At 41.0% G+C, this 20,011-nt stretch overlaps 1 protein-coding gene across 14 annotated transcripts in view; it reads right to left on the minus strand.

Annotated features, from left to right (window-relative positions):
* Nucleotides 1-20,011, minus strand: part of LOC147335858 (adhesion G protein-coupled receptor L3) — a 264,385-nt gene that overhangs the window by 102,519 nt on the left and 141,855 nt on the right. For 12 of the 14 annotated variants that reach the window (XM_086283038.1, XM_086283063.1, XM_086283029.1 and 9 more), the window contains exons 6-7: nt 9,543-9,557; nt 6,082-6,882 (exon numbers count right to left, since the gene is read on the minus strand). In XM_086283038.1, the coding sequence (XP_086139164.1) occupies nt 6,082-6,882; nt 9,543-9,557 (816 nt within the window). The remainder of the gene's footprint in view (nt 1-6,081; nt 6,883-9,542; nt 9,558-20,011) is intronic. The other 2 variants (XM_086283022.1, XM_086283121.1) reach the window with 1 other exon arrangement.

Below are 20,011 nucleotides of genomic sequence, written 5' to 3' on the forward strand. Positions count from 1 at the left end.
ATGGTGATTCCCACCTCTAATTATAATGTTTAATCGATGATGTGAGGCTAAACATAGAAATCTCTCAGAGTCTTGGTGTTACGCCGGCATAAAAAGGCTGTGGAAGCAGCTTGGAATATTAACTTATCGATGGTATGTTACTGCTACAGACAGCAGCAGCAGGTGAGAGAGGCTGAGGCAAATTTTCTCATGTGGCTGCCCTTGCCTTTCCTGTCCTGTGGAGTTAATGCAGCGAGCGCCTCATGCTCACTGTGGCAGACAGCACAGAGGTTAGTCTGGTAAAGTCGAGGCCTGGAGAAAGTCCTTTCCACAGCTAAGTTTGTCAGGAAAAAAGCTTTATAGTTTTGTAACTGATACCGTCATTGTGGAGATAACTTCATTGGAAGCGAGCTACGCAAAAATATTCATCGCTAAGATCAAGACACATACTGCAAAAGGAAATCACGTGCTTCCATGTTTAGGCTTACATAAGTGTATTTAAGAACATATAAAAAGAAAAAAAGGTTAAAAAAATAGTATTGTGAACAGCTGTATATATTTCAAGATGATTGCCATCTTGGCAGCATAAGGGAAGATCAGACAATTTTGAGAGGGATCAACAATCAACAGACAATTTTGAGAGGGATATTTAGCTAGCTAGCTAGCTTCTCAATTAGCAAGCTAGCTAGTTTGCTAGCAGGGGCACTATTTTTAAAGCTTTTGAGGTTATATACATATCTCATTGTTTTAAACTGTTGTAATGACTTAAGAATTTAGTATTACAATCAGAGGCAGGGTATCATTTGTCAAAAGGGGTCCTTTTATTGTTTGTTGTTTTTTCCCGGCACGGTAGTAAATCATGAACTAGAGGGATCTTATATATTCTGAAAGCTGTTAGAATATTTATTACATCAATGTAATGTTTATAGAATAATTATGAACTATTAATTACGACTAGAAGATTCCAAAACTTAATCATAACCACAGTTTACAAGAACATTTCAATGTGTTTTTTAAATTAAATTAATATGCATAATAATCTCATATATTCCTCTTCACAGACAGGTGATCAAACTAAACATAAAAATACAAATAGCATAACATGCCAGATTTAAATTTCACCCCCACTTAACGTTGCTGCGAGAGTAAGAAAACAGTCTGCTTTGATAATGGATATTTTCTGATTTCCTGCGGAGCACTGTTTGCAGTGCGCTGCCTCTCTTTTACCCAGAATTTGCAAAGTTACAGACGGTAAATGAAGCAACTTTATTACATTTACTGAGATCTGCTCAGAAATTTGTAGCTTGAGAGTCAATAAATATGTGAAAATGACTCAGCTCTGTAACCTGTTCTACAGCATCTTGGGTCGCATGTTTTAAATGACGCAGGGAATTGCGGTCAAGTTAGGGTTGATCTGTTCATTCAAGAATGTAAAGCCAACAAATTGTAAAGCCAACAAATGCACAATTCATTACACCGAATTCCAACATCAGCTTTTGTGTGTCTTCTGATGCTCTGAATCTACTTTATTGTTCTTTTATTTAATTAATGGCAGTCTTCTCTTTGAAACAGTGATCCTTAGTGACTTAATGAATAGTTAGAACAGAACTACACAGTGTCATTTCTGTTGTCTCTACTGCGTTGGATGAAAACCCGCAAAGTAAAAGTCCGTTTTTGACTTGACTGTTGTTTGCGCTACATGCAGTGCTAAAAATCAGGAGCGAGGTTAAATATATTTAACCCCAGTATACACTCCAGTATATAGTGAGAACACAGTAGCATCAAAATACAAACGATAATTAGTTATCGTGTTTGTTTATCTAAAGGAGGTCTTTTTTAAGTGAATAATATGCTAACATGTCGTTTAGCATGTTAGCATAATTACCTTTGCTGATTAGCGTAAAGTCCAGCTGAGATGGGTCGTACTAGTTGAAACTGTTAGTTAAAATATGTTTGATTTGGTATTTTCTAAGCAAGGTACAAACCTAAAAACTGGTATATTTCCAAATGAACCATTTCAGGATCTGTTTCAGGGTTATTCATTAGCACTTTGTTGGATGAGAACCAATGACAGTAAACATAAAGCAGTTGAGAGAAGGAGTAATTGTTTTCAGTTGTTACCCGTGGCAGTCCTTCAGTAAGAAAATTGTCCATGTGATGGGACATATTTGGTTTCATTGGAACATCAATTTTTTCAAGGATTTCTTTTTTTTTTTTTTCTTTTGGCTGCCTGGTCTTCAACTAACAGCGTTGATACTAATTTCATGCAGCTCCTCAACTTGCTGGGCGGCAATCTTCGTAGTCCTAAAACAATCCCGTGAAGTCTGTCCTCAGTGAAGGAGATGATTGAGCTGAATCGCAAAGTGATGGAGGAGGTGAAAAACACTACAAAAGGTGAATTTGAAGCGCTGGCTGATGGATAGTTGAGAGTCAGCTACTGTCAGATCAACATGCTCTAGAGAGGTTGCTTTGGCCTTTGTAATATTTTCCATTTACCACCATGTTTTTTTTTTTAAGTTCATGCTTGCATGCATGCTTACTAACCATTCATGTAGTGTTGTCCTCAAGCTTTATTTTCATTTATGCTTTAAAAATATTAACACAGCAAATTTATTTCAGCTGTCCTCACATAATCAGCATTGAATGCGATCATGAAAAGTGATAACAGAGCTTTTATATCTGCCTACTAAAAGCTACACTTTCTACTGCAAGTTAATGAAATTAATTATCAGACGAGCACACTTGTGCATGGATCATCTGTCTTTAAAAACATCCTGTCTGGATCAAAATACTGGTCGGCTTGTTGAGGAGGCTGCAAGTGGACAATTAAGTGAAGCTCACAGCCAGTGTGCACATCCAACCTAATTTGTAGATTTTTTAAATTGGACACATTTTTTAAGGTTGTAATGTGGTTTTGGCAATTCCAGTCATCATCCCCCTGCCCCAACCTACTCCCCCCGTAACATGTGCTGTACCCTGGGCATACGGCAATGGAGCCCCAGCTGTGGGTCTGGCCATGTATCTGCTGCTCTGTTGCCCATGTACCATGCTCCACTGCTGTGGCAGGTCAGGCATGCTCGTGGAAGTGGAAGCACAAGTGGAAATGAGCTTGTGTTAGTGCGATCAGAGAATGACACCTTTCTGTAAGCGCTAACAGGCACTGTGATCATGACACTGGATCAAATTTCAGAAGCTCATGTTTGCAGGAAAAGGAAGAGACTACATCGGCTTTTGACTCTCTAGTGTTCTGTGGTTCATCGAATCATTTGTTCTGGGCTCGCTGAATGACAACAATGACTCAGAATGAACTACAACTAACACTTAGCATTTCTTTTTAGCTTAAAAACAACTCACATTGTTGCATCAAAAGGAATCATATCCTCATTTTCCACACTTTCTCAGCTGGTTCATCGTTGTGCTTTTCTCTGACAGATGTTTCCAGGTTTCCTCTTTGCGCATCCTCACCGGACTAGCAAATTAATGGAAGAAACAATGCAATACAGCTGCGAGTACAGACTAATTTGTGTGCAGTGAAGTGGTACGCCGATGCTGATTCAAACAATGTGGTTGTGACTATCCTGCCATCTTAAAATTAGGCTACTCGTGAGAGACAACCATGTGGAAGCTAACAGCCAGTGCTTTATTCAGATTAAGTCTGTATCCTTCCTTACTCTGGAGCCCATTCAATCACTCTTTCATTCCTCGATCAGTCTGTTTATCTGACGTTTATATTTGCTCTGCAACTCCATCCATTCACTTAATGCAACATTTTACTATCTATATTTATGCAGCAGACTCTTTGGAGGGCAGCCTGTTCTGCAACAGCAGCCAATAACACAATCAAACACTTCTCACTGGAAGTCTGCTGCTGAGACTTTGCACTTGCAAGTTTCTACATGACAGAAATGTGTGACCACTGCGTATAAACGCCGAACCATCTAATATAAAAAGCACATAACACCACTCTAAGGTCCTTAACTACGACATATTACATTTTGGACAGTCATGCATCGTCAAAAGTGAACGCTGTAAGTACGGCCACTGAAAGAATGAATGCATTACAGGGTGTGCTGGAGCGTGACTCGATGTGTAAAAAAAAAAAAAAAAAAAATTTTTGAGAAAAGTAGCAGCCAGCTAAAGAAAATAAATTAAACTGGCAAGCGGCAGGTAGAATAAAGCTCCATAGAGAAAGCAGGAGTAAGGATTTCACAGTCAAATAACTTGTGACATTTTTGACTGGAGCTGTTGATGAGATAGCGCAAAGAATTACCTTGGTGTGTCAAAACAGGTTCTTTTTCTCCGTTTTATGCTTCCCAACAAGCACCAATTTATAAAAAGAACAATGGAGTGGAGAAATTAGACTTTTCAAAAGAGTTCTGGGAAGTTTAATGTGAGCAGTCACTTGTTCCTTTTTCAAAGTCAACAGCCAGACTGAATAAAAGCCCTAAGCCTGTGGCTAAAGAATGTGCGGAAAAACTCTCGAGTTAAACGGAAAATGTGCGACGCGCCTGAGAATTTAAGACAATAGAATTATTATTTCTGTGCCTAAAAAATCTTTTCTCCTATTGTTACATGTGATGAAAGAAAACACATCATATGAATGCTAAAAATGGTGCTTAGATTTATGCTAGGCACAGTTTTTAATAGTCATCTGTCTGCAGTACGTCGCCATGTGTTAAACTGTGCTTCGCTTCCAATTTGGGACGAATCAAAATACACTGAGCACCATACCCCACAGCCAATTGCCACTAGCCCACACACTCTTTAAGTATAAATGCATATGTTTATCAGTGTTTGACCAAAATCCGACAAAAACAAGACGTGCCATGCCAAGCTGTTCTTCACGCAACACATAAAAAGTGTCAGCCAGAACAAACACGCTAATAAAAAGTTTAAAAATAGCTGGGGTGAGATCAAAAGAGTCATTAGTAAAGTAAAATCACTCATCGCCCAGGGTAGGGGTGTCAAACATAAGGCCCGGGGGACAGAATCAACCCAACCTCAAGTCCAATCTGGACGGAGTTCAAAGATCTTGACATTTTAACTGTATTTTCATCAATTTTAAGCTTGAATTGTCATTCATGCTACACCAAAGTAATTAAGTAACAGATAAACAATTAAAGGGTTGGAAATTCCAATAAATTTTAAAGAAATTTACTTTTCTTACAGTAAGTTCAAAGTAGAGTGCATCTGGCCCTTGATGTAAATTCAGTTTGACATTCCGGTAGGCATGTCAGATCGTATAGCAATGAGCTCACTATGAACCCAGACAGGTCATTGTTGCATTCAGCTTCCTCATATAGTCGCTCATCCAATATTATGTACTACATGACCGCAAGTGATACACAGTCTATGTGGTTATTGTAGAAGGGAAGGGAGGCAAAGTGTAGTAACAAAATAAGATGATTATTAAAGTTCAGCTCATAAACTGTTATTCTGTGACAGCTCAGGGTCTGAAAAAAGACTTCCTTTAGATTTCTGCGAGATTAATTAATTAGATTTTTTTTCATGTTTCTGCTGTTTAGCACGCTCTCAAAATCATATCTTTCAGTGATCTGAATAAATGAATGAGACACATATGCAGTACTTGTCTTGTACGTGCCTTTCCATTAATGTGACTTCATTCAGCGGTGAATGCAATACAAAAACGTTAGTAGGTTCAACCTGAAGCCGCCATGACTTTTATGGAAAAGTGACTCATTCAGATGGAATCAGACACATGAAAAGGAGGGCACGTCTGAAAGTCGTTGACATCAGAATGCTTTTACGGCTTATTTTTAAAATGAAAGGGTAGTGGATAAAAAAAATAATAAGCTGGGAATCACTGGTCAAATTTTGGTCAAACATTGATAAACACACTGGGAATGACACCTAGCCAGAAGGCTAGGATTCTGCTACGTGCCTGCCATCTGAAATTGCATCATTGTTTCATTGCAGAAAAAAAAGTAACAATTCAAATTTAATGAGATCCTCATTTCAAATTCTATGTGTGCAAATCAAATCCACTGCTCATGTGATGTTCCTATGCATTCAGATTCTCTTACACCTTCAAGTCTTTCAGTGCCATTTCATGTGTATGAAAAATAAAGAAGCTGGTCTTACCTAGCCTGTTGTCCAATGCTCCAAAATCAAGAGAGTACTTGACAACGTGGTAATTGTTCCAAACATACAGCAGATTGTCCCTGGGGTTATAATCCACAGCAGCAATGTACTGATAGGAGTTGGGGAAAGGGATGTCCAGGAAGCCGTCTTTACTGAGTTCTGTGTTGTAGATGTAATCGATCTTGTTTCCCGTCGCTTCATTGTCATCATCCTCATACACCGACTTCACCACATAAAGGATTCCGCAAATCATGAAGGCGTTGGATGCCGAACGCTTGTCATACGCCGTGTCCCAGGTCCCCTCAACGCGCAGTGTGTAGGGATTGAGTTGGCTGATCACAATCCGCCCGTTGTTCTGCTCGGTCGCGTAAATCACCCACAGGCCGTTTTCGTCAACAGCCAAATCAATGTCTGATTTCCCTCCCCAGCGGTACGGCGACGTGTCGTGGTAGTTGGCGTTGGCTATGATGGCCTCGCCGCTCTTGATGCGAGTTCGCAGGTCAAACTTGACAATGTTGCGTGTGCGCTCCTTGTTGAAGAAGAGCGCCCCGTCGTAGACCACAAAGCCCGTTCCGTCAACGCGATGCGGAAGCTTGTAGGTCGTTGTCGGCCTTCCAGCGACAAAGTCTTCTTTGGATGAGTATTCGGTCAAGGTGTCCGTGCGGTAGGGTGTCCAAGGCATGTAGTAGATCTTATCCGAAGCTTGAAGAGGGTCTTTGCACCAAGCTCCGGACTGGTGGTCCGATTCAAAGAGATGCTCGCTCTGGTACACCTTCCGCAGAAGCCCTGGGCACAGGAATACTGAGGAGCCAAAAATGGGGAAAGACAATTACAGAGTTACATTGGCAGGTATTAGACAGACGAATCAGAGACAAAATTGAACAGGTTGAAATCTGTGTTAAGATGGGCAGTTTTAGAAGAAAAGCAGATAAAAAAAGATTTGCGTGAAGAACACTGATAGTTAGAATTATTTGGATTTTATTACTAAAATTAAACAGAACACAATCAATAACAAAAAAACCCAACCCACAATGAGCCTTTTCATTATTTCCAACAGTGTCTCCAGTGCAGTGAGCACTGCTTTGCTTTCAATTACTTACTGTAGTCTTCAGCTGTTACATATGATACTTCGACTACAGTTACCGGACCCCAGAGGCGGGTAGTTACAATCTGTCTGAATAAACTGGCTTTGAGTTTGGAGGGAGAGAAGAGTAAATGAAGTCAGGGTTATCTCTGCTGACTTAATGCAGAGCAGAAACGAGTCAGAAGTCACTGATGGAACTTACCCGAACACCACTAACTCGCCCACAGAAACACACACAAATTACCATTTTGGTTCCCTTTAGTTTCAGTTAAACTTTGCACAATGGCTTCTTTTCACATCCAATTAGATACTGTGCCAGGGAAGAAAATAGGTTTCATTCTTCTCTTTGGTTAAAGCACCCCAGCGGCACTTCTTAGTAAACAGCATTAAAGACACAACCCCCCCCCAACCTAAATTTTTTGATAAATAGCTGCAGTTCAATTATTGGCCAAGGTAGAGATTTAGGAGAAAGAAAACAAATTAAAGTGACATCATCTGTGTAATGATAGCCTGTCCATTATTTCACCTACATGACATTTTTCAGCCCCGTTGCATGATTTACAGCCCCACACACAATAAACTAATTATATGTAAACCGGTTTGTAGTCAGATCTGATAAAGCCAATACAGCTGGAGAGGGTCAATGGTGGAAAGCTAATTTTAGTTCATTATGGATTATCGTGGACTGAGACAATTATAATTTTCTTTTCTTTCTAAGTAGATTGCATCTGCATACAGAATTACAACAACAACACAGCGTAAGAGTTTAATACTGCAATTAAAATTGTACAAACAATAACACATGTAACAACGAAAGCTAAAACAGCAGACGAAGGAGAAACACAGGCAGAAAAGAAGGCACAATTAAGAGCTTCCCCCACTTTCAACAGGTTTGCTCCAGACGAATATCAGAAATAAAAACAATGTGTGCGAGAAGGCTCTCTCCGCTGTAGCAGGCCAGCAGCCTGACAGTGCGCTGACAGCTTCTAGCCGTGGATCCATTGAGAGGTAAAAGCTGCGGGCTCCGTCGAGGAAGAGACAGGGAAGAAAAAAAAAACAAAAAAAACACAGAGGCTTCTTTCCCTTGTAATCTCCTAAGATTAAACATGTTGTCTACCTGCAGGTGAAAATGTGGCGAGATGCGTCCTGTTGACATACAGCCTCGGCACACATCTCAGCGGTGCTCAGCTAAACGCTAAGAGGGCCATTTCTATGGTTGAGAAACACAAGATGCGCTGGGGTACAAGGTCAGAGTCGGCAAGCTTTGTTCTGACAGCACACTGGGCTCTATGGAGGTTGTAAAATATGCTTTTTTGTTGTTTTCAAGGATGCAAGAGATGGAGGAGTGAATGGAAGACATTAGAGGAGCGATACAAAGGCTCACATGGCTTTCATGGGGAACTTCACAACCGTTACCACAGCACCGCCCGTCACATCGGTAAAACGTTTGTAACTCACCTTCGCTGCTCGTTCTCGTTGCTTTTGGTTTCGCGACACGCCACTAACTAATGACTACAACGAGACCGGAAAAAATGCATTGCCTCGGCCACTTCAGCAGAGCTCTCGACTCGTTTAATGATTTCAATCCCATCTTTAACTCGAACCCGGCTTTATATTTATGGCATCGTGCAAAAAGATAATGCGGCGCAGGTATCAAAGCCAAACTCATTCCATTTCTGCGGTTTGGCTTCGATACATCTTTATTGTTAACATCTGACAACGAACAAATTCTCCAGGTCGTGTTAAAAGGTAAGACTACAAACACGGTGCAAAGCTCCTGGGGCACAAGTGTAGCTTTAGCATATGTTTTGCAGCATCATACAGTGCTGATAAGGTAAGAATACAGCTGCTATGATTTATCCCTAGTATTGACTCTTTTTAGTCCCTGAAGGTTATAGTCATCATCATGTTAGAGGTATAATGAAAAATGCTGACAGCTTACTGGACAAGCTATTGATCAACCTGTATAGCCCTCTGCTTTAATATTATGCAGCTGATAACGCAGAGCTGGAAGAATTTTCAGTTATTACAGGGAATAAAAACACGCCGGGGTTATGAGATTTCAGCAGCGAGGAGGTTTGCGATGGCTTGGATATCAGAACCCGTGTGGTTGATACTGCTGATGAACAAGAAGTGAAGGCACGGGGTCGGAAGGTTAATTAATATTTTGGACGCTGCTGTACATGAAATTCCCTAACGGTGTTTCATGGAAAAACCAGATATTCCCCATGAAATGCATGTTGAGCCACAGTAGCGAACAACACAATGGTCCTACGAAAAGTTGCCGTAGCGGCCCGTCACCGGAAAATAGCAAGCGCGTGCCCAAATGGAAATGCAAGGTGACAAAGACAAAGAAAAGTTGTTGGTATTTAGTTACCTTTTTGTTCCACTTCTATTTTTTTAGGCATGAAGGGGAGAGAGAAAGAAAGAAAAAATACAAAGAACAGGTTAACATCATGATCACTGTCTTTATTTTCCAGACACTCCAAGAGAAACATGGGTTAGTAACAGAGGGACACACAAAATTTGATTGTCAGTTGTTTTTTTTGGTTTTTTTAGAAAGCAGACAGCGTTGCGCCTCATATGAGCCTGCTGGAAAAAGACAGATTAATCAACTCTGAAATTGTTGTAGAACATGCTCTGGGCTTTTGCACTGACGCCTGCACGGCAACAAAAAAACAGAGACATCGCTGTGGGGATGGGAATGTATGAGACGAGGCAGGGCTTTTAGAAAAGGCTTAAAAAACATTTCAACATATTGTCATTTATAGATGGCAGGTTTAAGCTTAATGCTTCTGTTTAAAGCTTATAGTTAGAGCAGGATCAGGTGACCCCGACCCTCCCTTAGTTATGCTGACCTAGGCTAGAACCCTTCCCGGAGTACAATCAAGGCAAAGGGTCATTCACTTCACATCATCATCGTCATCAACTATCAACAAATCAACCATATATACCCGTATTTACCTGCACATATACACCTCTCATTCACCATGACAGTTTTTCAGCATAAATATGAAAATCCTGTAATAATAATAATAATAATAATAATAATATTAATAATAATATAACGTATAACTATCCGCTGTGACTTGAAAACACTTGTTTTTAGAAATAAACCACAAGAAAGGAAAATTTATTCTTATTTCCATTAAGTAATCTACACTAAAAACCAATAATCCAACATTCACCCATGTTAATCTACTTAAATTGACCTAATTCTCCATATACAGCACAATGTGCAGCATTTCTGTTTAACTTAACCCTCCTCTCGTGTTAGGGTCGGCACCGACCCATTTTAAATTTCAAATGCATAAAAAAATCACATACATTTGTTTATTGTATCAAGGCTTTTTGACTTTGTCAGGAACCTCTATTTCTACAAAATAAAACAAAAAAAAATATTTTCACTAAATTATAAAATGCCCTAGTTGAAATTATGACCTTTGTGTTGTTAGGGTCGGTTTCGACCCAGGTATAATATTATGAGTATAAAGCAATAATTAAAGCCAAAACTGAAATCATAAGTGCACTGTCAGCTAAAACGCTTACAGCAAGCGCCTCTCCTAATCATATGAGCTTTAGGGGATTCTTATTTTGCATGTTTTTTGCAGTATACCCGCACAAAAACAAAACAAAATAAACACGGGCATGTGAGGTGAATTCACTATTTGAGTGGCCATTTGACTTCCAGAGTGCACATTTACAATTTGCAGCATACAAAAAATGAGAAGAAGATTCACAGTGAGCTAAGTTCAGGATCATATTTTTGGTGAAAATGAAGGAGAGGACACAGAGCAGCATAGCGATTCAGATGGGCAGGTTTCTACGGAAGAAGGCAATGTGGACTATCATCCAGAAGACACAGACACATCTGATCAGAGGTGGAGGTCGCTGGTGCTGAAGCTACCCCTGCTGAAAGATTCAAGTCCAAAAATGGTAAGATCTTTTGGAGCTCAGTACCTCATGATGTACATGGCAGGGCAGCTGCTGCAAATGTCATCAAAATGACCCCTGGAATCACAAGGTTTGCTCTGACCAAAGTCAGTGACATCAAGAGATGTTTTGAGATATTTATGCCATTGTCACTAGAAAGAATCATCATTACTATGATAAACCTTGAAGGAAAAAAAAGTCCATGGCGACATGATGAGGAATACCTGGATGCTTTCGTTGGTGTTCTTCTTGCTGGAGTGTACAGATGCTGCAATGAGGCCACTGATTGTCTATGGGATGCATCGACAGGCAGAAACATTTTCTGGGCAACGATGTCACTTCACACATTTGATATCATTTTGATTCAAGAGTCCTCAGATTTGACAACAGAGAGACCAGACCGAGGTCTGACAAGCTTGCTCCCATCAGGGATGTCTGGGAGAGATGGGTGCAGCTTCTACCACTGATGTTCATCCCAGGGCCAGTGACAGTGGATGAACGTCTTGTCCACTTTTTGAGGAAAATGCCCCTTCCGGCAATATATACCCAGTAAGCAAGGGAAAAACGGCAGAAAAATCTGGGAAGCCTGTGATGCAAAAACCAACTATGCCTGGAATGTACAGATTTTCACAGTCAAAGCTGCGAGTGGCACCCCTGAGAAGAAACAATGAAAATGTGTGGTCCTCCATATGACCACTGGACTGCAGGATCACAATATCAGCTGTGATATTTTATTTTATTTTTTACCAGATATGACCTCGGACAAGAACTTCACAAAGGAAACTGAGGTGAAGCTGTATCATTGGGAAGTGATAAAAAGCCCACAATTACCCACGGCTATAACCAAAACAAAGGAGGAGTGGACTTTTTCTTTTTTTCAGTTTATATTAAAGGTCTACTGCTAAAAAAACAAACTTTTTTTGTCTTTTCTTGATGTAAATGTCTATGGGTCGGAATTGACCCGTAACACCATAGATGTCATTTTAGTTATTAATCTTAAAATGAAAAAAATCAATAAAACAGATTTATTTAAGAGATGTGTCCTATACCCCTCAGTAATACTCAGGTAACACAGAAAACTTTTATTTATTAATATGATTCTCTTGAGGTTAATTTTACAGTTTTTTTTAATTGAAATCGAGGGGTATAGTGACAAAAAAAGACCCAGAGGCCCACGCCAAAGGTATTAAAACCAACATTTTCATGGATAAGGAAGCCTAACAAGGTAACCAAGAGATGAGAAACAAATTGGATGATAACTTATTGTTTTTAGTATATTTTATAGCTGATTTAATTCACGGGTCAAAACCGACCCGCTAACATAAGAGATGATAACAGAAAGCTAACACGAGAGGAAGGTTAAGTAGCTTCTCTTAGCTTTGATTTCTGTATTTTGGCACTATATAAAATGCAACTGAATTTTCTCCAGTCATATAAAATGTTTACATATTGTAGACTTTTTAAAATGTTATGATAATTAGAAACTTCTGAATTCTTCAGAAATGTTTTAACCATTTTCAAGTTTGTTCAAGCGAAAAGAGAAAATAATCTGTCCAACAATTCAGCCACTGCAAAACACCACACATTGATTTAGCTCCTAAACTAATAATCAGACACTCATAACCTGAACAGACTGATGACAATGATGATGATTACCGTATACGATACCTCCCCTTATTCAATGGGATGCAGCAGATGATGTAAATCATTCTAAATTGACTGGTGCGACTGTTATTAGATTATTATAATGGATGACTTGCTGGATATTGATTTCACTTGGACTGAGATCGAGATTTAAATCTGCATAAACACATTCTTATTGACACACACTTGAAACATTGACATATTTCCAAACACGTTACCATTTGCACGGCAGACAGAGAGCAACGTTAGTATTAAACTTGAGTTTTATTAGTGGTCATCAGTGTTGAGGTAGTAGTTAGATGACTAAGTAAAGGAATAATGTGTTACAGCGCTACTCGTTACTCTAAAAAAGTGCTTATGTTACTTAATTACTCTCTGGAGTAAGTAACGCACAACCTGCTGCATTACTTTTGCATTACTCTGTAAATGGCCTGATTATCAGTTAATAATAAAACCCTACAACTAGAGTCTCATTAGCATAAATCCCTATCCTAATGAGGACGTATATACAGTCTTTCTTTTAATGCAAAGCTGAGAACAAAATCAATCCACTGAAATTCTACTGTAGAAATGGAGGCTACAATACTAATGCTGACCACTGCCTGTTTTGAAGATCAGCCTCAGGCGGCTGGTCTGGGGTCAGCATACTTTCAGCTTTAACATCATTCTGGGTGTTTGGCTAGCTTTGTGTTAGCATGCTATCTGCAGAGATCTTTGCAGAGAATTGAAGTTATGTTAGCAGTGTAAAGCAACTGTGTCTGTCTTGGACGCAGTTTGCATTTACTGTCACACCCTTGTTCTTTTGTGCCATTAAAAATTTAAAACGATGCCCTTTAAAACTGAAATCAGGTGATGTAGTGCAAGTGTGAAGAAAGAAACATGCCTGTGCTGCTGTAAAATGTCATCTGATTGTAGCTCATTGTAGCCTGTTTTACCCAACACTGGTGGTCACCTAGCATGTTCAAATTTAGTATTCTCAGCCTTTCTATCTACCCAAAAAATATAAAAATAAACGATTTAAATAATAAAATTAAAAACCTGCTAGCTAAGAGATGCTAAATCACACAGAAGAGCTAAGCAGATCAGCAGAATCAAGTGATTAATTCACTCCAAGAGATCTCTCTCGCATTAGCATTATCCACTGTGAATAATAACTCCATGTACTTCTGAGTTCAGCTTCATCACGGTGACTTCAGGCAAGAAAATATGTTTCTCACTGATCTACTTCTGTTACTCAATTCAAACGTTAAGTAGCTCATTTCAAATTTAAAGTAAATTTATGTAGCATCTCGTATTCAAGTGGGAGCTTGAGTGACCTATTTTTTTAAACATGACTCCTGCAAGTAAGGGAAAAGTAAGAGCTGTTTGCAGTCTACATCTAAACAGGCACGCCGAAAGCCTGCTGAAAACAAACTACTGAGCCTATTACATCTTAACTCTATATATAATTCTTTTTTTCCGTGAAGTGAACAAGCCTTTTATGTCAGACATGGCGTTTTGTCAGTCTCCTTCATTCGTAGTTGGCGTTAGCATCCACCCCGTGCGCCTGCTCCTGTCCCTTCCCCTTCAGTAATCCCGGTTCTAATAAGAGAGGATTAACCTCTGTTACTAGGGCTTACAAGAGTCCTCTCCTCCAAATGGAGAGTGCAACAGAGTGAGGTATGGAGGTCAGTGGGCAGGGGGCAGGTGGGGTAAAGTTTGAAAGATGGGAAAGTTATTAGAGGAGAACAATATTAATGAAGGCACTGAGCCAACGAAAAGGAGCGAGAACGAGGACGGAAAGAGCACGAAGGAGAGGAAAACAACGGGGAGGGGAGAGGCTTGAACAAGTCGTCTGTGTTTGTCAGATCATAAACTGGTACAGCACAGCACCTCATTAACAGAAAACACTCCAGCTGTCACTGCAACACAACAAGTCCATACCAAGCGCGAGCAACCATTGCTTCGGGCTGCATGTGAATCGCTGTTACCGACACCCCAAATTTGCCAATAACTCTGAACAGCATGCGGACCCCATAGATCAAATCAAAGTAAACAGCCAAACGCTACCCGATCAAAGCCTCTTCACCTCCCGTGAGCAATGGCCACACAACGGGGACCGCGGGGAGGCCGGCGTTTCTGATTGAGCGATTGCTAACAGCGCCGAGGCGAGAGGAGGGTAATGATCTAAAGAAAAAGGCATTAGTGGCGGGGTTGTGAGAAGCGGTATACAACGCAATCATCGGGGGAGACGGCGTGAGGAGGGAGTAAAGGATGTGGATGAAATCCCTGACAAGGAAATACACCGCTCCCTGGGCGAAGTCCAGCACGGCGGCCCTTTCGCTCGACCGGACGACACCGCCAGATGCAACAAGGTCACCCATCAGAACGCTTGAACCGACTCATGTTTCGCCGTAGACAGTACAGACTGAGATATACACCTGCGATATGCGCCTTGGACAAACTCAGTCACACACACGCAAGAGAAGCAGCGGGGAAAAGCAGAGATGGAGAATTGATTCATTTGAAAAGCTTCTTTACTCCACCGCACCACCCCCATTGTGACCTTAATACGATTTTGGTCACGGCTGTCACTGAGTCACTAAAAAGCACTTAGCTCTCTCATCTCTTTCTTTTCTCTCTCCCTTCTCCTCGCCTTTTTTCCTCTGTCCCCACTTTCACGTCTGAGAAACTATCAAAAAAAGTGCGCACAGATCAAAAAACACAAGGGTCCTTCCAGATGAAACGCGGACCCGGCGCGGAGCCGTCGCATAAAAGAGGCCCTCGAGCATCATATTCATTGACTCGACAAAATATAAATGATCCTTTGCCTGTACCCTATATTTGAAACATTTGATGGAGCCTTGTCCCGATGGCTTCGGAGGGCTATTCGTGAGTTATATACAGCGCTATGTGTCAGTATTATTCACTATAATATCTGGTTTTATTATGGCTTAAAAATTAAGCTTAACTGTAGCCTTTACTCTGCATTTTGCTGGTCGAACTTTTGTAGGTCTTTTTACAGCCAGAAGTTACCATCTGTACCATGCTGGACTGCTCAGCTTTCAGCCAGCTACCTTGATTAGCAAGCAGCAGCAAACTGTGCTAGGTAGCAGACTAAGAAAACACCATTATGCCTGTCACCAAAACAGAAGCCCAAACTTCTTGGATGGTCTATGCCACACAGCGTGCCATGTCATTTGTCAGATTAGTCCCCGACACAGCAAAGGCAGCTGAGAGGGCGAGTTTAGAGACTGGAATTAGAGGAGGTGAAGCCCAGCAGTCAGCACACCAGTCAATCAGGTGGCCACGGACGTAAATTTAAGCCTTAACACTATCAAAACTGACGAGTTATTTGAAAAAACTCCACCGCCATCCAGCTGTTATGAAGGGGGGGAACTACCTATAGGGACCAAAGCTTTTTTTTTTTTAAATGCTGCTAAGTTAGTTGTTTAAATATGGGCGTCCTAGAAGCTTGTCTCCCTTTGTGTTTTTCATCTGTTTTATTAAACTAATTTAAATGTCGTCTTGATGCACGCTCAATCATCCAGTTGAGTAAATCCCTCAAAGTCGATTCTGTTCATATAAACGTAGCGTTTTGTGGGAGAAACGTTTCGTCACTCATCCAAGTGATTTCTTCAGTCTCGGCTGACTGCAGGTTTCCCCAATCCTATGAACAGTGATCAAGGAATTGACCTCCCAGCCCGCTGTTCCTTCAGTGATGCTAGTTTCAGTTATTGTACAAACGTACTGTTTATAAGGTTGGGGAAACCTGCAATCCGCTGAGCATTGAATGTCATTTATATGCTTACAGTTGGGGAGATAATAATTTGATCCGCTGCTGAATTTGTAATTGTGTTCACTTTTTATGGTAGTTTAATTTTAATCAACCAAAAATCCAGAAAAAAACATCATCTGTTGGCATGGGTTTGCCAACAGATAAAACTTTATCTGAGATACATTTTTTTTAAAAATGTAACACGTTGCCTCAAACAGCTACATGCTGGCATACCTGGAGGCAGCCCGGTGCAAGCAGGATAATCTTTTAGCCACAGAGAAGCATGGGTGGAGCAGTTTGAGGTTGCAATGCCTAGCTTTAACACACCTCAATGCTCCCGCTCACTTCCACAACCTGATTTATCTAGGGACTGGTCCAGGGTTAGATAACCAGTTGACTCACTAATCTGGGAACATCGGAAACAATTACCCAGTGGACCGTGAGCACGCTACATGCAAAAAATTAGCTATTGTGCTGTGAAGAAGACAAAAACAAGCAGAAACATTAGCAAGATGGCTGAAACAAACCGGAAACCTATGTACGGCTTAAAAAGATGCACGTTACCGGGCACTAGCTGTTTATCTTTCAAAACATGCCACAGTTTGGGGGATATAAACTTCACCTTGAGTTATGTAACTAACAGCTGAACATTGTGCAGTCAGCGCAGGTCAATGTTTAAGGTTAATCAGTCACTGCTCTGCCACTAGGTTAAGTCAAACATCCACCCATTAACTTTCTTCCGCTTACCCAATGCGGAGTCAGCGGTCACAGGTCACAAGGCGAGGTAGACCCCAGACTGGTTGCCAGTCTATCACAGGGCTAAACCATACATTTAGACCAGAAAGTGTAGCTGTAGCCATGCCTCCCCTAAAATGTTCTGATGTAGCGGTGGCTGGATCTAAGGTTTGTTTTTTGCACAGGGTGCACTGAATATATTTTCATAACATTACAGGAAAGCAAAAGGCAAACTTGATCATCTAATCACGACGATGAAGTCACTTTGCAGAGCATGCATGCTAATGCAGAAAGCACCGCAGACACCGCCGTGGTTGGCCATTTTGCTAACAACCTCCCCTCCACCCCCTAAATCCCCCATTGGCTACAAATGAGGGCAGCAGCTGTTCGTAACAATGAAAAACTTAAAGGAAACGCAATAAGGTTTTTGCTTGTGTGCATATACATATTTCAGTTTTGACAGTTTAGATAATATGATTATATGCACCCCGCCGCTCAGCAATACCATACCCTATAAAATTCAATTTTAAAGCCTCTGTGTAACACAGTCCTTACTTCATTTTTCCCCCCCACAAGATTTCAAGTATAATTTCCACCTGACAGGTTGCTGTGCAGACCTCTCACAGCCCACGTCCTGCAAACGGCGAGCAGCTAACAATGGGGATCTTTAGCCGCTGCGAGCGCATACACGCTGTCATGTGAGCGGCAGCTGTATGGATTTTCATTTGAATAATTAATGCTTCCCAATTTCACACTAATGGTTGAGAGGTATCAGAATGGTATCATTAGCCACTAATAGAGATTCATGGCAGAATGGCAGCAATATTTTTTGCAATATGGCCCCCCCAAACACCCCACCCTGACACACTCCCGTCCCCCCACCCCACTGTCTCAAGCAGGGAGTTGCAGAGAGCAAAACCCTCAACTCCATCCCATCAGCTTTTTAATTAATGACACAAATTACAGGGCTTTGAATAGCATGTGCCTAAGGATGGGGGAGGACACGCAGGCGGCCATCTCTCTTTCTCTGAATTCTCTCTTCATCTCTCTCATTTTTTCCCTATCCCTTCCCTCGCCTGACGCTCATGAGTCTCCCATACCATCATTACAGGTTCCATTTCTCAACAGCCCTCTTTTTTTTTTTTTCTTTCAACCACTTGTCTGCTCTCTTTGTGCTTCCTTCTGGTACTTATTCAATCTCCTCCCTAGCGTCTCCTTTCTGTCTCCATCGCTTTCTGCCTGCCTCCTACTGGGAAGCAGCTATGCCGTCCTATAACCTTGACAACGCAGGATGCTGTGCACGCGCGCGTCTTCTTCTGTCTGTGCGCGTGTGTCTCTCTTTGAGGGACAGGTGCAAGGACTTGGCGCTCATCCAATCTGCTATCAACGTGAGACCGACCAACGGAGGGAGAAAAAATTTAAAAAAATAAAAACAAGGGAATGCTCAGCAAAACAAAATTAAATACATTTTTATGGAACATAGCAGCAACTGGAGCAGAAATAACCTAATTGCACCTCCTAAAATACGTCTTGATTTTCAAGGACCTTGAAATTATGGAGGAGAACAGCGGGGTGGAGGTGGGGGCGGTGGGGGAGATTGTGGAGGAGAGGCAAAAATAACTGTAGTGTTTAGTCTGGTGTGCGGCTGGACGCAGAGGAGCACCAGCGAACAGAGAAAGGGGAAAACAAAAAAAGCTTTGATTAGTAGGGTGATCATTAAAAAGGAGAGACCCCCTGAAGAGACCGATCTGTAATTAGTAATGTATCCTCGACACTTGGCACCCCAGCATCTCTTCAGACACATGTGCGCGAGTGAGTGTTTGTGTGGGGCTGTGTGCAGTGGGTGGGTTAACACTGAGATAAAAGCTTTGCTTGTGTTACATAAATGGGTGTTTATGAACATTTCTGCAGCTCTTTTGGCGATTGTGCATTATTTTTTTTAAACAACATAAAAAAGAAAGGCAACGATGATGCTGTATGTATGTCACTGAGCAAAAACAGCAGCTGCTACAGCACAGGAACCTGATAGATTACAGCAGCTTATTCAGCTATTAGTGGGGGGAAACAGCTTCCACATGTCCAGATTCACCCCTTTAACACGGCCATTTATCCACACCGGTAATCACCGCTTCCCTGTGCAATTATATCGCCTCTCAACTGGGAACATCATTTTTTTTTCCAGGGGATAATCCCACCCCTAGAAATGCCATTTTCTATTTTATGTTTACCTTTTAACCACCGTGGCAATCAGGCAAACTCTGTTTTAAAATTAGTGGCTATCAATTTCATTTTCTGTACATGTGCATTTGCTTAATAGTAAAAATGTTTTTAGTCAGAGTACCTGGCTATATAAACACAAGATTTCAGTTTCACTGTAATATCTACAGTCATGGTAAAAAGTTCACATTAAGGATTTATTAAGACTAGATTATTCTCAGTTGCAGACACCGACATGAACGGCTGAGTGCTGTAGTCCTTCCTGTTCTACTTCTTTATAGTTTGCTTGAAGTCCACTGCCTGAAATTTACGTCACAGGGACACTAGCAGACTCACAAACGTGGAAATTATAAAGTCCTCTTTACTAGTTCCATAGGAATACTGTGGGAATTAACCCTTTAAGACCTACCATAGAACCAAGTCCGCCAGAGCTTACTTTATATTTTTACATGCTGTAGGGCCATTTGTGGGAGCATTTCAAGTTACTATACATTAATACAACCATTATAGCCCAAATATTAATAATATGTAAGCATTAAGTCCATAGTAACTACATAAAT

The sequence above is a fragment of the Aulonocara sp. 'chitande type north' Nkhata Bay genome, linkage group LG3, assembly GCF_057382095.1.
Source record: "Aulonocara sp. 'chitande type north' Nkhata Bay isolate Kocher_YH1m ecotype deep benthic linkage group LG3, A_spYH_male_GT1.1, whole genome shotgun sequence".
Classification (NCBI taxonomy): Eukaryota; Metazoa; Chordata; class Actinopteri; order Cichliformes; family Cichlidae; genus Aulonocara; species Aulonocara sp. 'chitande type north' Nkhata Bay.